This window comes from Tiliqua scincoides, chromosome 5 (genome assembly GCF_035046505.1).
Source record: "Tiliqua scincoides isolate rTilSci1 chromosome 5, rTilSci1.hap2, whole genome shotgun sequence".
Taxonomy (NCBI): Eukaryota; Metazoa; Chordata; class Lepidosauria; order Squamata; family Scincidae; genus Tiliqua; species Tiliqua scincoides.
This window is the reverse complement of record NC_089825.1, coordinates 16,115,404-16,130,204: the sequence shown is the minus strand read 5'-3', so window position 1 is coordinate 16,130,204 and position 14,801 is coordinate 16,115,404. Positions and strand designations below refer to the sequence as shown.

The 14,801-nt window shown below is 42.1% G+C and overlaps 1 protein-coding gene across 1 annotated transcript in view; it reads left to right on the top strand.

Moving 5' to 3' along the window:
* Positions 1–14,801, top strand: part of LOC136651305 (golgin subfamily A member 4-like) — a 102,076-nt gene that overhangs the window by 71,515 nt on the left and 15,760 nt on the right. The window contains exons 29-34 of the mRNA XM_066627574.1: positions 1,177–1,311; positions 1,461–1,580; positions 6,047–6,166; positions 9,549–9,671; positions 11,306–11,407; positions 11,607–11,720. Of these exons, the coding sequence (XP_066483671.1) occupies positions 1,177–1,311; positions 1,461–1,580; positions 6,047–6,166; positions 9,549–9,671; positions 11,306–11,407; positions 11,607–11,720 (714 nt within the window). The remainder of the gene's footprint in view (positions 1–1,176; positions 1,312–1,460; positions 1,581–6,046; positions 6,167–9,548; positions 9,672–11,305; positions 11,408–11,606; positions 11,721–14,801) is intronic.

Below are 14,801 nucleotides of genomic sequence, written 5' to 3'. Positions count from 1 at the left end.
TCTGAAACAAAGTCCCAGGCTACCATTCAGTGGACCATTACTTAAGAATAACACCCATGGGAAGCCTACTTCTGAGAAAATAGGGTTGCAACTGTGTACAACTGCGCTTGCTCATGCTCAGTACTTGTTGCTTGTCTCTCATTCATGAATTGAATGGCACACTCCCAGTTATGTGTTATAAGTTGTAATATGTAGAGCCTCTGTAGAGCCAGGCACCTTAAAGAAAGATTTGATTAATGGCTCTACCAGTATGTTGTTTACAATGCACTTACTCTGATAGTTTTTCCAAAAAGGTTGTGAAGACCAGAATTTAAAAAGTTAATAATAAAAATGTATCTTATTATCTTTTATTATATTATTTAATAAATTAGAGACTGTATGGTTCTTAGGTAACAATTATTGGTAGGTTATTTTTCAGAATCTGATCTGACCTCGGGTAAAATCAGACAAAACCATAGTCAGACACCCCCTCCTAAGGTTAAAAAAACCCAAAAAACCCAACTTATCCAAGGGTCATAGAAAATCCCGTGATTTTTTGCTCAATACCTTCCCTTGTCTTATCTGTGAAATAAACATGGGCGAGTGTCTGCGGTACATGGTATTTCTTTGTTAGAAGTCATCATTATATAATGCATGGGAACAATCCAGTCCATCACATGTTAAGCATCCAAGTGTAGGGAATTCCAATTGACTTGACAGAATCAGTTTTTTCTACATTGATGTTTTCCATCTACTCCTGGGCAGAAGTGTGCACACAGGCAACACAATGAGCTGTTAGAAGAAACAGAAGTCTGTGCATTTCTGATATCTCCATCTGACTCTCTTCTTCCATTGAATGCAAATTATTTGTTCTCAGGAGCATGTGTCAACGTAAAATAGGTTTAAAAAAATATGAGAATCACATACCTTCTCTTCCTCTAATCTCTTCCTCTAATCTATCATGCTGCCTGTCTACCTGCTCTTGATTTGCAACTGTAGACATAGGACCAGGACAGCAGGATTCTGTGGAGGACTTTTGGGAATACTCTACTAGTGGGTGCTGTGTCCATGGTAAACTTGATCATGCTCTGTGTGTTATTCCAAAGCCAAATATCACCTTTTTTTGTTGGTTGTCTTGCTTGTTTGATACTAGTATTTAACAGATATATTTTCATTTTTTCTATAATTTTTTTGTAGAGCAAAGGATACATGAGCTTACTGAACAAAGAACGCTTTTGACTACTGCTTTGGAAGCAATTATTCAAGATATAGAAGATGTTCAACATGTTCAAGGTTTTGCTCTAGATAAAGGCCAGTTTGTAAAATCTGAAGGTTAGTACAGGAAGATACTTGGGAAAGGTATGATTTAACTGCAGACCCATTTTTCAGAACTGAATATCTTTGTGCCTTGTGATTCAAGTAATAAACAAGAATTTAAAATAATGTTTCAGCTAATGATGATAAAATATTTGTGTTTGTAGAAAGAGTCTTGGCGGAACTGTCACACAAAAAAAAACTGATGTTGAAAAATTTGGCATCAAATTTGAAAGACTTAAAACAAGCACAGGCTTTTGCAGCTGGGCATCCAGGTAGTATTGCTGGTAAGTTTACATAATTTGCTCATACAGCTATTTGCACTGTAGTAACATGTACTGTACTAACAAGTAACCAATGAAGCATTCCCAAAATTATTTTGATTATGCAAAAAAAATGGAAACTGTTTGTTGAACATGAAAATTGATTTAAATGTTTTAAATGTAATGTCTAGCGTAAATGCAGTCCTTGAAAAGGTCACCCATCAATTCCTTTTATATTTTCCTATGGGAATTTTTGCTATAATAAGCTAGGTCACAGACTTTTCATTTTCCCTAAGTTCCCTATGTCATGTTTCTTCAGTTGCCATCCTCCTGTGTGCTGCTGCTACTGCTTATGAATTTCTTAGATATCCATTGGTATCCTAACCCCTGTCCTGGGCCTGCTATCTCTACATGGAGTGAATTAGCTGGCGCAGATCCAACTAGCTCCACTGAGCAATCTGGGGCTCCACACTGGATAAGGGAACAAATGTTCCCTGGCAGAGGAAGGGGCATTCTTTACTGTATGGGAATGTCCTGTTATGCAGCTGGAGGTTGGGTTGGTAGTAACCATTGGTCTCCTCCACGTGAGAGCTGACCATTGCCTGAGTACAGCCCTATCTCCGTACGGGATGGACGTCGGTTGCTGGGCTCTGTGCCCACAGGTTTCTTCAATTGTTTTTTGTCTCCTCCAACCTCCCTTTCCTGTTTTCAGTCAGGGCACAGGCCTTTCAAGGGAAGGGAGGAATATTGATAGGCAGTGGCTCCAAGAGTTTTCTCTTTGGTGGAAAGGAGTCATTGCATGCTTAGGCATGTTTTGAGGCATTTGCCTCACTGCTGTGACAGTCTAAGGCTGCAATCCTAACCACACTTTCCTGAGAATAAGCCCTATTGAACAAAATAGGACTTACTTCTGAGTAGACCTGGTTAGGATTATGTCCTAAGTCTATCCAATGACAGCTCTGCGAGCTGAACTCACTGCAGCACCTCACTCCACCTAGTTTGCCATTTAAGGCATTCTGTACCCAGGTGGGCCTTGCCTTTCCACGCCCTTCTACCAGTGGCGGCGGTTAGGCTCAAGGGAGCTGACAGGCCTCCTGATTCACCCACACATACCCCTAGTCACGATTTTGGGTGAGATCAGATGGGTCCTGGGTCGAACACATACTGGATCCATCTAATAGCTGTGTTTGCTTTAACCGGCATTCTGAAGAGAACCCATGGGTTATTGGTCACCATCTTGGGTCTCTCATGTGATTGGAGGTTGTGCTAGTTGGTGGAAAGTGGAGCAAGATTCACAGCTTCCTGGCTTTTTACTTTCAAAGGTATGTCTTCAGGGGAAGGGAAGTTTTCCTCCGAAATGTCTGCAGCAGGGGGGACTTCCAAAGATGAGCAAGTGTTGTTAAACCCCCCCCCTCCACACACACACACACACACACACAATCCCTGGTTTTCTCTTGGATCAGGGCTATCACAGAGGATGTAATTGGGGAGAGAGAGAGATGGAAGGGAAAGGAGGTTGAGGAGTGTTACTGATCCTGGGTGTTGACTGGCAATGGTGGTTCCCGGGTGCAGGGTGGTATGCTGCTTAACACAGCATCAGTGGGTTAATGATCCACACTTAGCAAAGCAGAGTATGGATGGTTGAGTGAAAAATGAGCAACAGAAGATGGAATGAACAGCGTGAGACTCTGAAGCCAAGGTTTTTTGTACCCTTTCCCCCAATAGAATCCTATGGGATTCTTAGGTGGGGTGACTCAATCAGGGGGTCTTTTATTGCTTGTTGCAGACTCCTACTGGGTTTTGCTTTTGTTTTCCAATCCAGTTGAGAGTACAGTAGCTACTTTGGATGTCAAGGAAGACACAAATGTAGCCTGTGTCACGTGACTTCATGACATTTATCCATGACCACATAAATGCTCAGTAATACCATGCAGCAAAGCAGGGGCTTCTCAGTTTTGACTGCCTCCTTATCCCTCCTTTACTCTGCACCCTTTTTCACCCAAACCTTCTCTACACCCAAAAATAGCTGCCTGACCTTTTTTTGAAGGCTAGGGAGCACCAAAGTCATTGGTAAATCATTGCCCCTGTCATCTCCACTTCTGGTGGGCTTGCTTTTGGTGGGCCGTGTCACATGGTCAGTATTAGATTGTGAAACTGTTGTAAATGAGACTTGCAATTTGGGAGCCTCCTGGAATTCTTTACTGCTTCTGGATGACCAGGCCAAGGGGACTGGTGCACCAACTGCATACTTGAATAACAACCCAATCCTGAGCTGCCCAGAGCGTGGGGCTGCCGTGGCATCCAACATGGGCAGCCGTTGGCAGCTCCTCAAAAGAAAGGGACATTCGTCCCTTTCCCCTGGGAAAGGAAAGCCCTGCAATTGGGCTACTCAATTCTGTGGCAACCCTTAGGCTGGCACAGAATCAAAGAGCTCCGTGTTGGGCCGTGCAGTCTGACACAGTGCACAGGATTCAGTGGAGCTGAGCTCCACCAATCCCGCCCTCCACCAGCCCCACACCCTCCCCCGCCACGCATCCTCCCTGCCCTCTGCCTGCCTCCTCCTGCCCTGGAACACCTCCACCCCACCTTCCCCCATGCCCCTACCTACCTCTCTGCAGCCCGGTGGTTTGGAGTACCAGCTATCCTCCAGTGTTAAGCCCCGCAAATGTGCCTTACACTGTTTGCGACAGTGCATGCCAGTGGTGCACACTGGTACACACTTAGGATTGGGCCCTAAGTCAGACATCAGAACATAAGAAGAGCCTTGCTGGTCCGGCCAAAGCCCATCTAGCTTCCTGTATCTCAAAGTGTCCTACCAGATGCCTCAGGGAGCTCACAACACAACAAGATACTGTTGCCATACCCTTGAACCACCTGACCGAACCACAGTGGTCCATGTGTTGGTGACATCAGTATTTGATTACTGTAATGTGGTCTACACAGGGTTGCCCATGAAGTCTGTTTGGAAACTTCATTCAATGGCACAAGTGCTCATGGAAAAAGGTGATTTGACTTAGCCAAATTTCTTCTGCTCTGGCTGCACTAGCTACCAGCTTGTTTATGGGTGGTGGAATTGAAGGTGCTGATTTTGACCTTTAAAGCACATCACAGCTTAGGACCAGGATGCCTGACCACCTCCAACCATATGTGTTACCCATCTTCCTGTGTGTGCCACCATTAGCCAAGGCTCAGTTGGTGGCAAAAGGGGAAGGGCCTTCTCTGTACAGGTGCATCAGTTATGACTGTCTCTCCCTTTTCAACTACAAATTATGTCTTCCCTGTTGGTTTTCTGGCAGGGGCTAAGGACCTTTTGTCTCATTCTGTTTTTTTTGCTGTGATTTAGTTTTGCTGCTTTTTTGTTTGTTTTCTTGTATTTTGTCATGCTTATAACTGTTAGCTGCCTTGAGAATGTTTGTAACGCAGGAAAAAGGTAGGATATAAATTGTAAATTAAATTTACATTTACGTTGTAAATTAAATTTAAATATATAATAGCAGTCATTCTCAGACTGGAAAACAAAAGGCAGAACAAATCTTTTTAGTTTCTTTATAGTCAAGAATATTTTGAAGAAACTGTTGATATAATGGTCAATATATATAAAAATGATTTTCAAAAATATTTTTGTGAATGTGAAACAGTATCATTATTTACCAGAATAATATCTTTTTTGAAACACAAAGAGATTATTTTAATAAATAATGATACTGTTTCACATTCACAAAATTATTGAAAGATGAAAAGCTACCTTTCAATGTGGATTGTTTTTATTTTTAATGCTAGTGTAAGATATATATCAGGGTTCACTTTGACTTGCTAAATATATAAATTATTATATATAATATATTGTGTGTATGTGTATATGTATATGTATGTATATGCACACACACATACACAATATATTATATATATTATTATATTATATATTACATATTACACACATTATATATTATAATATATGGGACTATAATATATTATTGCATATACATATTCATACATATATAAATTATTAAAATTATTGCTGAATTTTTTTGGAGATGACAAAGTAAAGGAGCTCATTGAACAAAGAATGCTTTTGGCTGCAACTTTAGAGGGAGTTGAGCAAGATATGCAGACAGCACTGGGTCCAATTTCAGAGGAAGTATTAAAACCCACTGGTGAGTACAGCATGAAAAATGATTGGGTGCACTCGGCTGCATAAATTAATGAACTTTTAACTTAAGGAGCATGTGGCATGTCTGCTAAGTTCTCCTGGATGAAGGAAATTTATTTGCTGCCTTGAGCACTCCATTTATTCAGAGGAAAGGCTGGATATAAATCACTTAAAGCAAGGCTTCCCAAACTGGGGTATCACGATGCCCCAGCCAAGGAAGCCCTGTCCCTATCCCTTTAAGGGTTGAGGGAAAGGGGAAGGCAGCAACGCAATCCCCAGCATTGTGAAGTTTGAAACTTTTTCAATTGATAACTCTAGTCTAAACTATTTCTCTTTGTAGAAAAAGAGTTAGATGACACAACTGTAAAGAGAAAGTTGGATTTTGAAAATATTGAATTAAATATGAAAGAACTGAAAGATTTGCAGGCTCTTGTAGCTTCTCAGCCAGATAATATAAGTGGTAAGTAAAGTGCTGGATTTTTGTATACTGAGCATTCCTGTCCTTTCTATGGAATAGGTAGGGGGCAGCTGGAGCACAAGTAGCTTGAGGGAGCGCAAAGGCAGTTTATAACATTAAATATAACATAAAAATTTTTATAACAATGTACCTGAGCTTATGTAGTGTAGTGGGTAAGAGACTGAGCTTTGAATTGTTGACTTGAGCACACAGGCACATATGGGATCAAGCAGTTGTACAGATATCCCGACTCCAACCTTATACTGTGACCAGAATTGGTTTTACACAGATGATTAATAATTTAGCTATTTGACCTGTGTGGCGTGCCCCTATTAAATGTCTTGCTGCTGCATTCTGTACCAACTAATTTCTGAGCATGTTTCGGAGGTAGCCCCATATAGAGGTGTGGAATTCATGGGCATTTAAATATATATTTAGATTTTACCAAGGTTAATATTGACACACTGATAGATAAGACAAGGGCAATAAGGCCTCAGTTCTATTAAAGTGGTGCACCGGCCGAGAGAGAGAGTGTGCTCTACTAGTGTACCAGGCCTTTGTGCTAATGCAATGGTTCTGAGTTCCACTGTCATAAAATGGCTGCTGATGGAGGGCACAGTGCTCCATCATTGGCCATTTTTGGAGCATTGCCACAAGAGGAGGCGGCAATTGGCGTCTGTCACCAGACCTGCCTGGACCTGCTAGAGCAGTGGTGGAGGTGGGGTGAAGGAAAGGGAAGGAATAAGGAGTCTTTGGTGGTGGATCTGGCGGCAGTGGCATGCACTGGATCCTATCCTATTTTTGCGCAGCCTCCCTGCCCTGTTCTCTCCTCTGATTTGTGTCAGCAATAGAGCAGGCACAGGTCTGAGGAGATCACTGAAAATTAAATCCCCTTTCTTCTCTAAAGCCTCCCACTCTGCCACCTCCCCCCCCCCCCCCGCTTGATGCAGTGCATGCCTTTTTGGCATGGCTGTACCAGCGAGATGTGGAAAAGATATAATGGGGCTCTGGCAGCCCAATCCTGAGCTACCTGGCGTGCGGGGCTGCAGTGGTGCCAAAAATGGCTGCTGCTGTTTCCAGCGCAACCCAGGCAGCCACCTCCGCCTCCTTGGGGGAAGGGAACTTTCATTCCCTTTCCCCAGGTAAAATGAGTAGCCCCGCAATGAGTAGCCCCCATGCCCCTACCTATCTTTCTGCTGTCCGGTGGTCTGCATGATCGCTGAGAGGCGAAACTGCGGTGCTCCATCTGCACTAGCCCAGCACGGGGCTAGCACTGATACTCCACAGGTGCTAGGGCTTGCAAACATGCCTTATGACACGTTTATAACAGTGCATGCTGGCAGTAAGCCAGCACGTACTCTTTAGGATTGGACCCTTAGTCCCTTATTTAAATTCAGGTTAGGGTTAGGTTCCAAGGTCTGTACTTAAGGATCTATATTTGGATCAGTGCTTTTGCACCTGTATGAAAACACTGCCAAAGGACATACTGAGTCTGTGTGAAAGCAGGAGTGCAGGGGTTTGTAACTCAGGCGTCCATAACTTAGGGAGCCAATGTGATTCCAAAGACTTGCCTGTGATTATGAAAATTATGACTCTTGGCTGTCTACTGAGCCAAAGCAATTACAGCACAGAAGACTGCTATCATAAGAAAGTTCCTTTGGTCTTAATTTTTAGTCACATTAATCATAATTAAATTATAAGGTTAGCAGCCAATCCTGTTCAAATCTCCCCCTCACTAATGCAGCTTGCCACCAGAGCACACACTGCATACTGTGGGTGAGGAGGGCAGTCCTGGAGGTCTTCTTCAGGTAAGGGAACATTTGTTCTGGGTAAGCCTCTGCTACCCTGATGGGTCTTCGCAAATTTGTGCCACCAATTTTGCAGGTGCAAGTCCAAGTGAACCTGGATGGATGAATTGAGGCCCCAGAAAGTGGGATAGGATATTGGTGGAGCTGCTGCCTCCAATATCCACTCCCTTCCTGCTTGACATACCCCATCCCGGCCCCATTCTTCCCACCACTAGGCCATTCCTTCCAGTACCCACCACTATGCCAACTTAATGGTGCTGGGGCTCCCACCGAGGCCACTGTCACCTGATAACTGCTGCTCACTACCTGCAGCAGTGACCAGGCTGTGTGCTGCAGTGTGTCACATTTTGTGACTGCCATAAAGCATGCTGTGCCACTGAAAATGTAATATGTAAACTAAAAAGGTAACACTGGAATTTGGTGATCCTTTCTTTGTAGTTAAAAAGAATTAAATGAAGAATTTTAAATATTCTCCTAATATTACTGCCAGTTACTTCTGATGCAAAATACAGTCCACCATATGGCTAAAATTGATAATACTTACCTCGCCTAATGAACTACATTAATTTGTGCCAAAGTTACTGGTAATCATGCACAAGTACTTTCAAACTATTGGAGCAGGCCTCTTCTATGACACTCACCGTAGACACTCGCCTATAAGTTGATCTCACAGATAAGACGAGGGCAGGTTTTGAGCCCCAAATCATTGAATTTGCTATGACCCTCGGATAAGATGGGGGTTTAACTTAGGGAGGTGTCTGACTATAATTTTGTCTGATTTTACCCGAGGCCAGATCCTGAAAAATAACCTCCCAGTAATTGTTACCTAAGAACTGTACAGTCACTAATTTATTAAAAACACATTATATATACATAGTATGTATACATCTATACATACATAGTATGTATACATACATACACTATTTTTAATACTGTTTTTGCTATACTATGTATACATGTATACTATGTATACATAGTATAGCAAAAACAGTATTAAAAATAGTCTCTAATTTATTAAAAACTATGATCTATCTCATAGATCATAAGATACATTTTTATTCACTAATTTTTTTAAATTGTTCTCTCAACAACAATTTGTAAACACTATCAGAGTAAGGCCACAATCCCATCCACACTTTCCTGGGAGTAAGCCTCATTGACTTTAATGGGACTTACTTCTGAGTAGACAAGCCTAGGATTGGGCTCTAAGTACACTGGAAACAGCATACCAGTAGAACCATTAATGAAATCCTCCTTTAAAGTGCCTGGTGCCTTAAGCCAAAAGCTCTACATAGAACACACAACTGGGAGTGTGCAATTCAGTTCACAGTAGAGAGATAAGCAACAAGGAGTGACTGAGCAAGTGCAGCTGCACATAGTTGCACCTGATTTACTTGGAAGTAGACCCTCTGTGCAGGAAGGGCAGCGCCTTATAAGTGAGTATCTATAGTAAATTCAATCTACTTCAGTATGGCAAGTTTTATGCTCCCTTTAAAAGTACAACCCTCCAGTTTACTATTAGAGAGAACAATTATAAAAATGTAAATTTAGTAATGTATGTGTTGTCCTTTATGCAGAGCAGAAAATGCAAGAGCTAACTGAGAAACGGAAGCTTTTGACTGTCAATATTGAGGCATTTCTTCAGGATATTAAAGAAATGGAAAGTAATTTGGAACTAGTTGTACTGACAAGCCCTGATGGTGAGTGCAGAATAAAGTACCATAGAAAAATTTTAGAATTGTAACATTTTCAACATTTTGTATAAAATCTTAATAACATTACAGTAATTTGTAACACAATCACCTTTCTAAGAATGTAAGAAGAGCCCTGCTGGATCAGGTCAAGGATCCATCATGTCCAGTATTCTGTTTCTCACAGTGGCACATCAGATGCCCCAGGAAGTGCTCAAAACAACATGATGCCTGTGTCCATTGCATCTGGCATTCGGATATAGGCTACTTCTAAAACCTTGAGTTTGCATATAGTCATTGTGACTTGTAACCTGTGACTTACTTTTCTCCATGAATCTGTCCAACCCTCTTTTAATGGCAGTTAGGCCAGGTGTCATCATAGTATCCTGTGACAGTGAGTTCCACAGTTTAATTATGCGCTGAAAGTGAATTTTCCTTTTTTTAAATGGTCATTGGGGAAGGATACATGCATGTGTGTGTAAAGTCTAGCATACCTCTGACTGGGGATTTGAACCTGAGTTGCCTGTGTCTAGCCTGCAATCCAGCTGCTACCTCTCAATATAAAAAATCCTTAAATCTCAAGCAGTCCAATCCTACCTAAAGTACCCCCCCCCCCGCTGATGCAGCTGTGCAAGCTCTGGCTATGCTGCATCCCATGGGGAAGTTTAGAAGACAGAAAGTCTCCTTGAGGTAAGGGGACATTTGTCCCCTTGCCCAGGGGGTAGGCCTTGCAGTGGATCAGCTCAGTCCTGTGCAGGTGAAATTGCTGAGTTGATCTGTGTTGCTGGTGCCACCAATCCCTCCCCCTCCCAGGCCTGATCTGCCCACCCTGAACTCCTCACCACCCTCCCCCCACCCCTACACACTTCCCTCCCCTTCCTCTGCCCTGCCACAGCCCCTGTTGTGCTCATCGCGGCACTTACCCAGTAGTGGGCACTGTTCCTTATGCTGGCATTGTGGTAAGGCTCTTATCTTCCTGCCTGCACTGCACACAGGCACTCCCCCCAAAGTGCTTTATGACACTTTTGCTTTGGTGGAGCACATGCGCCACCTTCACTGAAGGGACCAAAAGATACTTCCGGGATCAACTTTGTGTGGTGTCTGGTTTTTCGCAGATCTTCATTTCAGAAGTATTGTGTGCCTTACAGAAGCAAATGAAGTGGAAACTTTTATAGTTAACAGCCTGGATGTATGTTAATTTTTACATTCACCTCTGTAGTGGTAATCTTGGGCCTAAATAGGATTACAGTATACAGCTTGTGCGGACTGACAACCTTTGTACGTTATGAATAATAACCAGGTATAATCCTAGAAAGAGAACTCACAAGGGCAGAATCAGTTTTCCTTATAAGTGATGTTTTTTGCAGAATAGAGTTTGTTTGCAGTTTTAATTCTCAGACCACCAAGTACTGTTCTCATGCAGGATCAACTGAAAAGACTAGGAGTTCCATGAATACAGTGTTGGTGGATTACATCTCTGTAGCTGTACAGAATACAAAATAGGAACCATCAGGGTATTCAGTCTGCTCTTCCAAGATCCACTTTTGCAGCTGATTCTCTTTTGTTTTAAATGTTTCCAGTTTTAAAGAGCACGTTTAAATACTGTTGTCTGTTACTAACTATAACTGTTTTTGGATTTCTAGTGAGAAAAATAAATGATCTAATACTACTTTCAAAACTAGAATCAAAACTGAATGAACTTGAACATAAAGATGTACTTTCAGATAGTCAGTTGGACAGACTGAGTGAGTACAGAATTTAGATCTTTAGCTTATAATCCACACTGATTTATTTTGAATAAGTTTATTGCACAGATACTCAGTACACAACATAATTCATTTGGTTAACAAACACTATAGCAGACAACAACAGATTTTAAATATTTAAAACGTCTCTCTTTAATACATCTCTATTGTGTGTATTAAAATCTGGTTGTTTTTGTAGAGAGAAAAGTGCGTAAACTAAAAAAGCAAAAAAAGGGTTTGATTGATAGATGGGAAATACCTCTGCAAGACGAACTACTTGCAGCTGCCAAATTAGAAGAATATGGACTTGATCGTAAGTACCAATAGTGGAAAACTTTTTTATGTTAGTTTCTTCATGGTATCTGTGGAATTGCACATAACAAAGTTCTGTGCATGTGTAAAGCCAACCTCAAAAGCTTCCAGAACAAGCATTCTGCCCCTGAATTTAATCCATTTCTGCCCAGCCCACAGGTGTACACATTTGATCCCTGTTGTGTATATGCAGTGTTGGGCAGAAATGGCTTAAGTGAAGAGATCTATGCACGATTGTGCACCTCAGACTGAGCAACCAAATCCTCCATTCCTTTTTTTATTATTATTAGTGAAGTAGCATTGGGAAAATGCTACTGGTGTCTGGCAGTGCTTGCACTGGCATGTCTTCTTGCAGAAATTGTTCCTGTCAGTGTTCAGTGCTCAGGGTATATTCCCACAGACAGCTAAACATTCCTATATTCCCTCTGGTGGTACAGTCTCCCTACCAACTTCATACGCCAACCAACTCTGTAACCACTGATGCACCTGTGTGAATTGAAAGCTTCACCGTGGCTCCCTAGAAGTCATGGAGATTTGGTTAACATAACATAATTTGATAATGACATAACAAAAATACTAAGTGCTAAGTGCTTGATCATTTCTCTTTGCATTTCCCTTGATCACTTCCCTCTGCCTACTACAGCCTACCTTATGTGAGACAACCTACATTTAGGCCATCTAACAAAACCATGTTTATTTTTTAATCAGAAACAATCAGTGAGCTTTAACAGTCCTTTCACTTCCCTCCCCTTTCCTCCTCTCCTCACATATTTGACAACTTCTTGGTTTACTAAATGACAGGTTTCTGTAATGTCCAAATCAGAACACTGATTTGAGTGTTGTGTATAAACTATGGTATCAAACCACATTTTGATCATGGTCTGATGTATTGGTTTGTAGGCAGCACTCAAGTCAGTTTTCCAGTTCTGAAAGTGGTTTGATAAATAAAAAAGTTGTCATTTCAGCTAGACATCCCATTTGTTGGATTATCTTGATCTAGAAATTCCTATGAAACCACCAACCTTGCTCAATTGTTCCTAATCACACTTACTGACTGACTCACTTTCACCTGAGGAAATGGTTTTGCTTCTCCCAGCTAACAACTTACACAAGGATACAAGGATTCTGCATTACACAAGGATGCAAGGATTACACAAGGATTCTGTTGCCCTTCTGGGGGGGGGGGAAGGCAGAATATAAATCGAATAAATAAATAAAATGCAATGTCTTTCCCCGAACTAATGTTTCTCTTGTTCTCTGTATTTGTCTGTATTTTCATTCTACAGTCATGTACCACAGAAAAATGCTTCTAGATGATGACTATTGTAATGTCTAGTGCTGATAAACATGTCTTACTTCCTGTAAGACATTACGTGGGGTGTCTCCATGAAAGTGCCTCTTGTTGCTAGATGGGCTGGCACTGAAACCTCATGTAAAGTTAAATTTAATATCTTAATAAAGGTGTTTTTTTTTAAGAACAAGAAATAAGAGAATTCTTTGAGAGAAGAAGAAGTTTATTTTCATATGTGCAATCAAGTATCAGAGATCTGAAACAGAAAGGCATTATTCAACGGGGCAGTCTCTCTGGTAACTACTGTGTTGTCACTAAACATATGTTTTGTGTTTCTTTGAGAGATTTCTGAATAATTCACATAAATTTATGGTATATTCTTGTAAAAAAGCCACACGCAGTATTCCCTGTAAAATCTGTTGGAGTCTTTGCTGGCCCGGTACTGTAGCAGAGACATAAGCAGATTTTTATAGTACTGTATTCCTATTCTTTCTCCAAGCAGTTCTGTATAGCATTTCAGCCCCACAATCAGTGATGTAGTTATGGGAAGGTCTTTGCCCTGGGTACCAGGCCTTGAGGGGATCTCAAGGGAGCTTGACATCACTAGAAACCATTAGGGTTATAATCCTATACACTGTATAGGGTGGCAGGATTTTTGTGAGGATTCCACGGCTCCCCTGGCTGATTTTTGCAGCTCCATGGAGAGGCATGGCTCACAGTTTGAGAACCACTAGCCTATGTGTACTGGTATACATCATCTCAGTGTACTGAAGTATGTGTACTGGTATACATCATCTCAGTAGTTCTCAAATATTTTAGCACCGGGATCCACTTTTTAGAATGACAGCATGTTGCAGCCCACTGGAAGTGATGTCATTAACCTTGAAGAGATGTCATGGCCAGACATGACATTATCTAGCAGGGAAATTTTTAACACTTCCCATACAACAAAATCAAATTAAGGGCACTATCCTATCCTGTGCTGGAACAGGCAAACCAAGATGCTTGTGCTGTATACAGTGCAGAATAAGAGCTAGAAGCGGCTCAGCCAGTGGCAAGGGGAAGCTTTCCCCCCGGCCCCTATGGGTCTCTGTGGATTTGTGCCACCTCTTGAGGTGGCACTAATCCGAGGAGAGGGGAGCGGCTTGAAGCCACTCCGTTCTCCCCAGGAACAGTGCCGGATCCCAGCCCCGCCTTCCATTCCCTGCCTGCCCACCCCTGGGGCCGCCCACCACCCGCCCTCCCCCCGCCCAGTTATGCCTTCCTCCCGCCTCTCTCCCACCTACCTTTTCTTCTTGCATTAGCCCAGCTGGGCCGACCAAGTCCAAGAGACAAAGCCGGTGCGGAGGCTGACGGAAGCCTCCGCAGGCTGCTGCTTCTCAGGGCGCCGGCCCAGCTTCCTCTCAGGGAGGCACATTTGCAACCCTTATGGCATGTTTGCGACCCTCCTGGGCTGTGAAGGGACTTGCGTCGGCCCAAGGACGCATTTGGATTGCACCTGAAGTCAATTAAATAAATAGTAAGTAAATTAAAAGTTTACAATAAGTTTACAAATGTATTTAAAATAAAGAATAACCCTCCTAACCCTTCCAAGCAGTCGCTGATCTGTTGTAAAAAAATTTCCCAAACATTCCAAAGGCTGCAATCCTATCCACTTACTCAGGAGTAAGCCACATTGGCAGCCATACTAAACGCATATACATAATAGCCTGTTAAAAGTACAGATCTGTAACATTTCCCCAAATGCAATCACATGCCGTGATAGCATCAAGTCTAATTTATTTTTAAAAT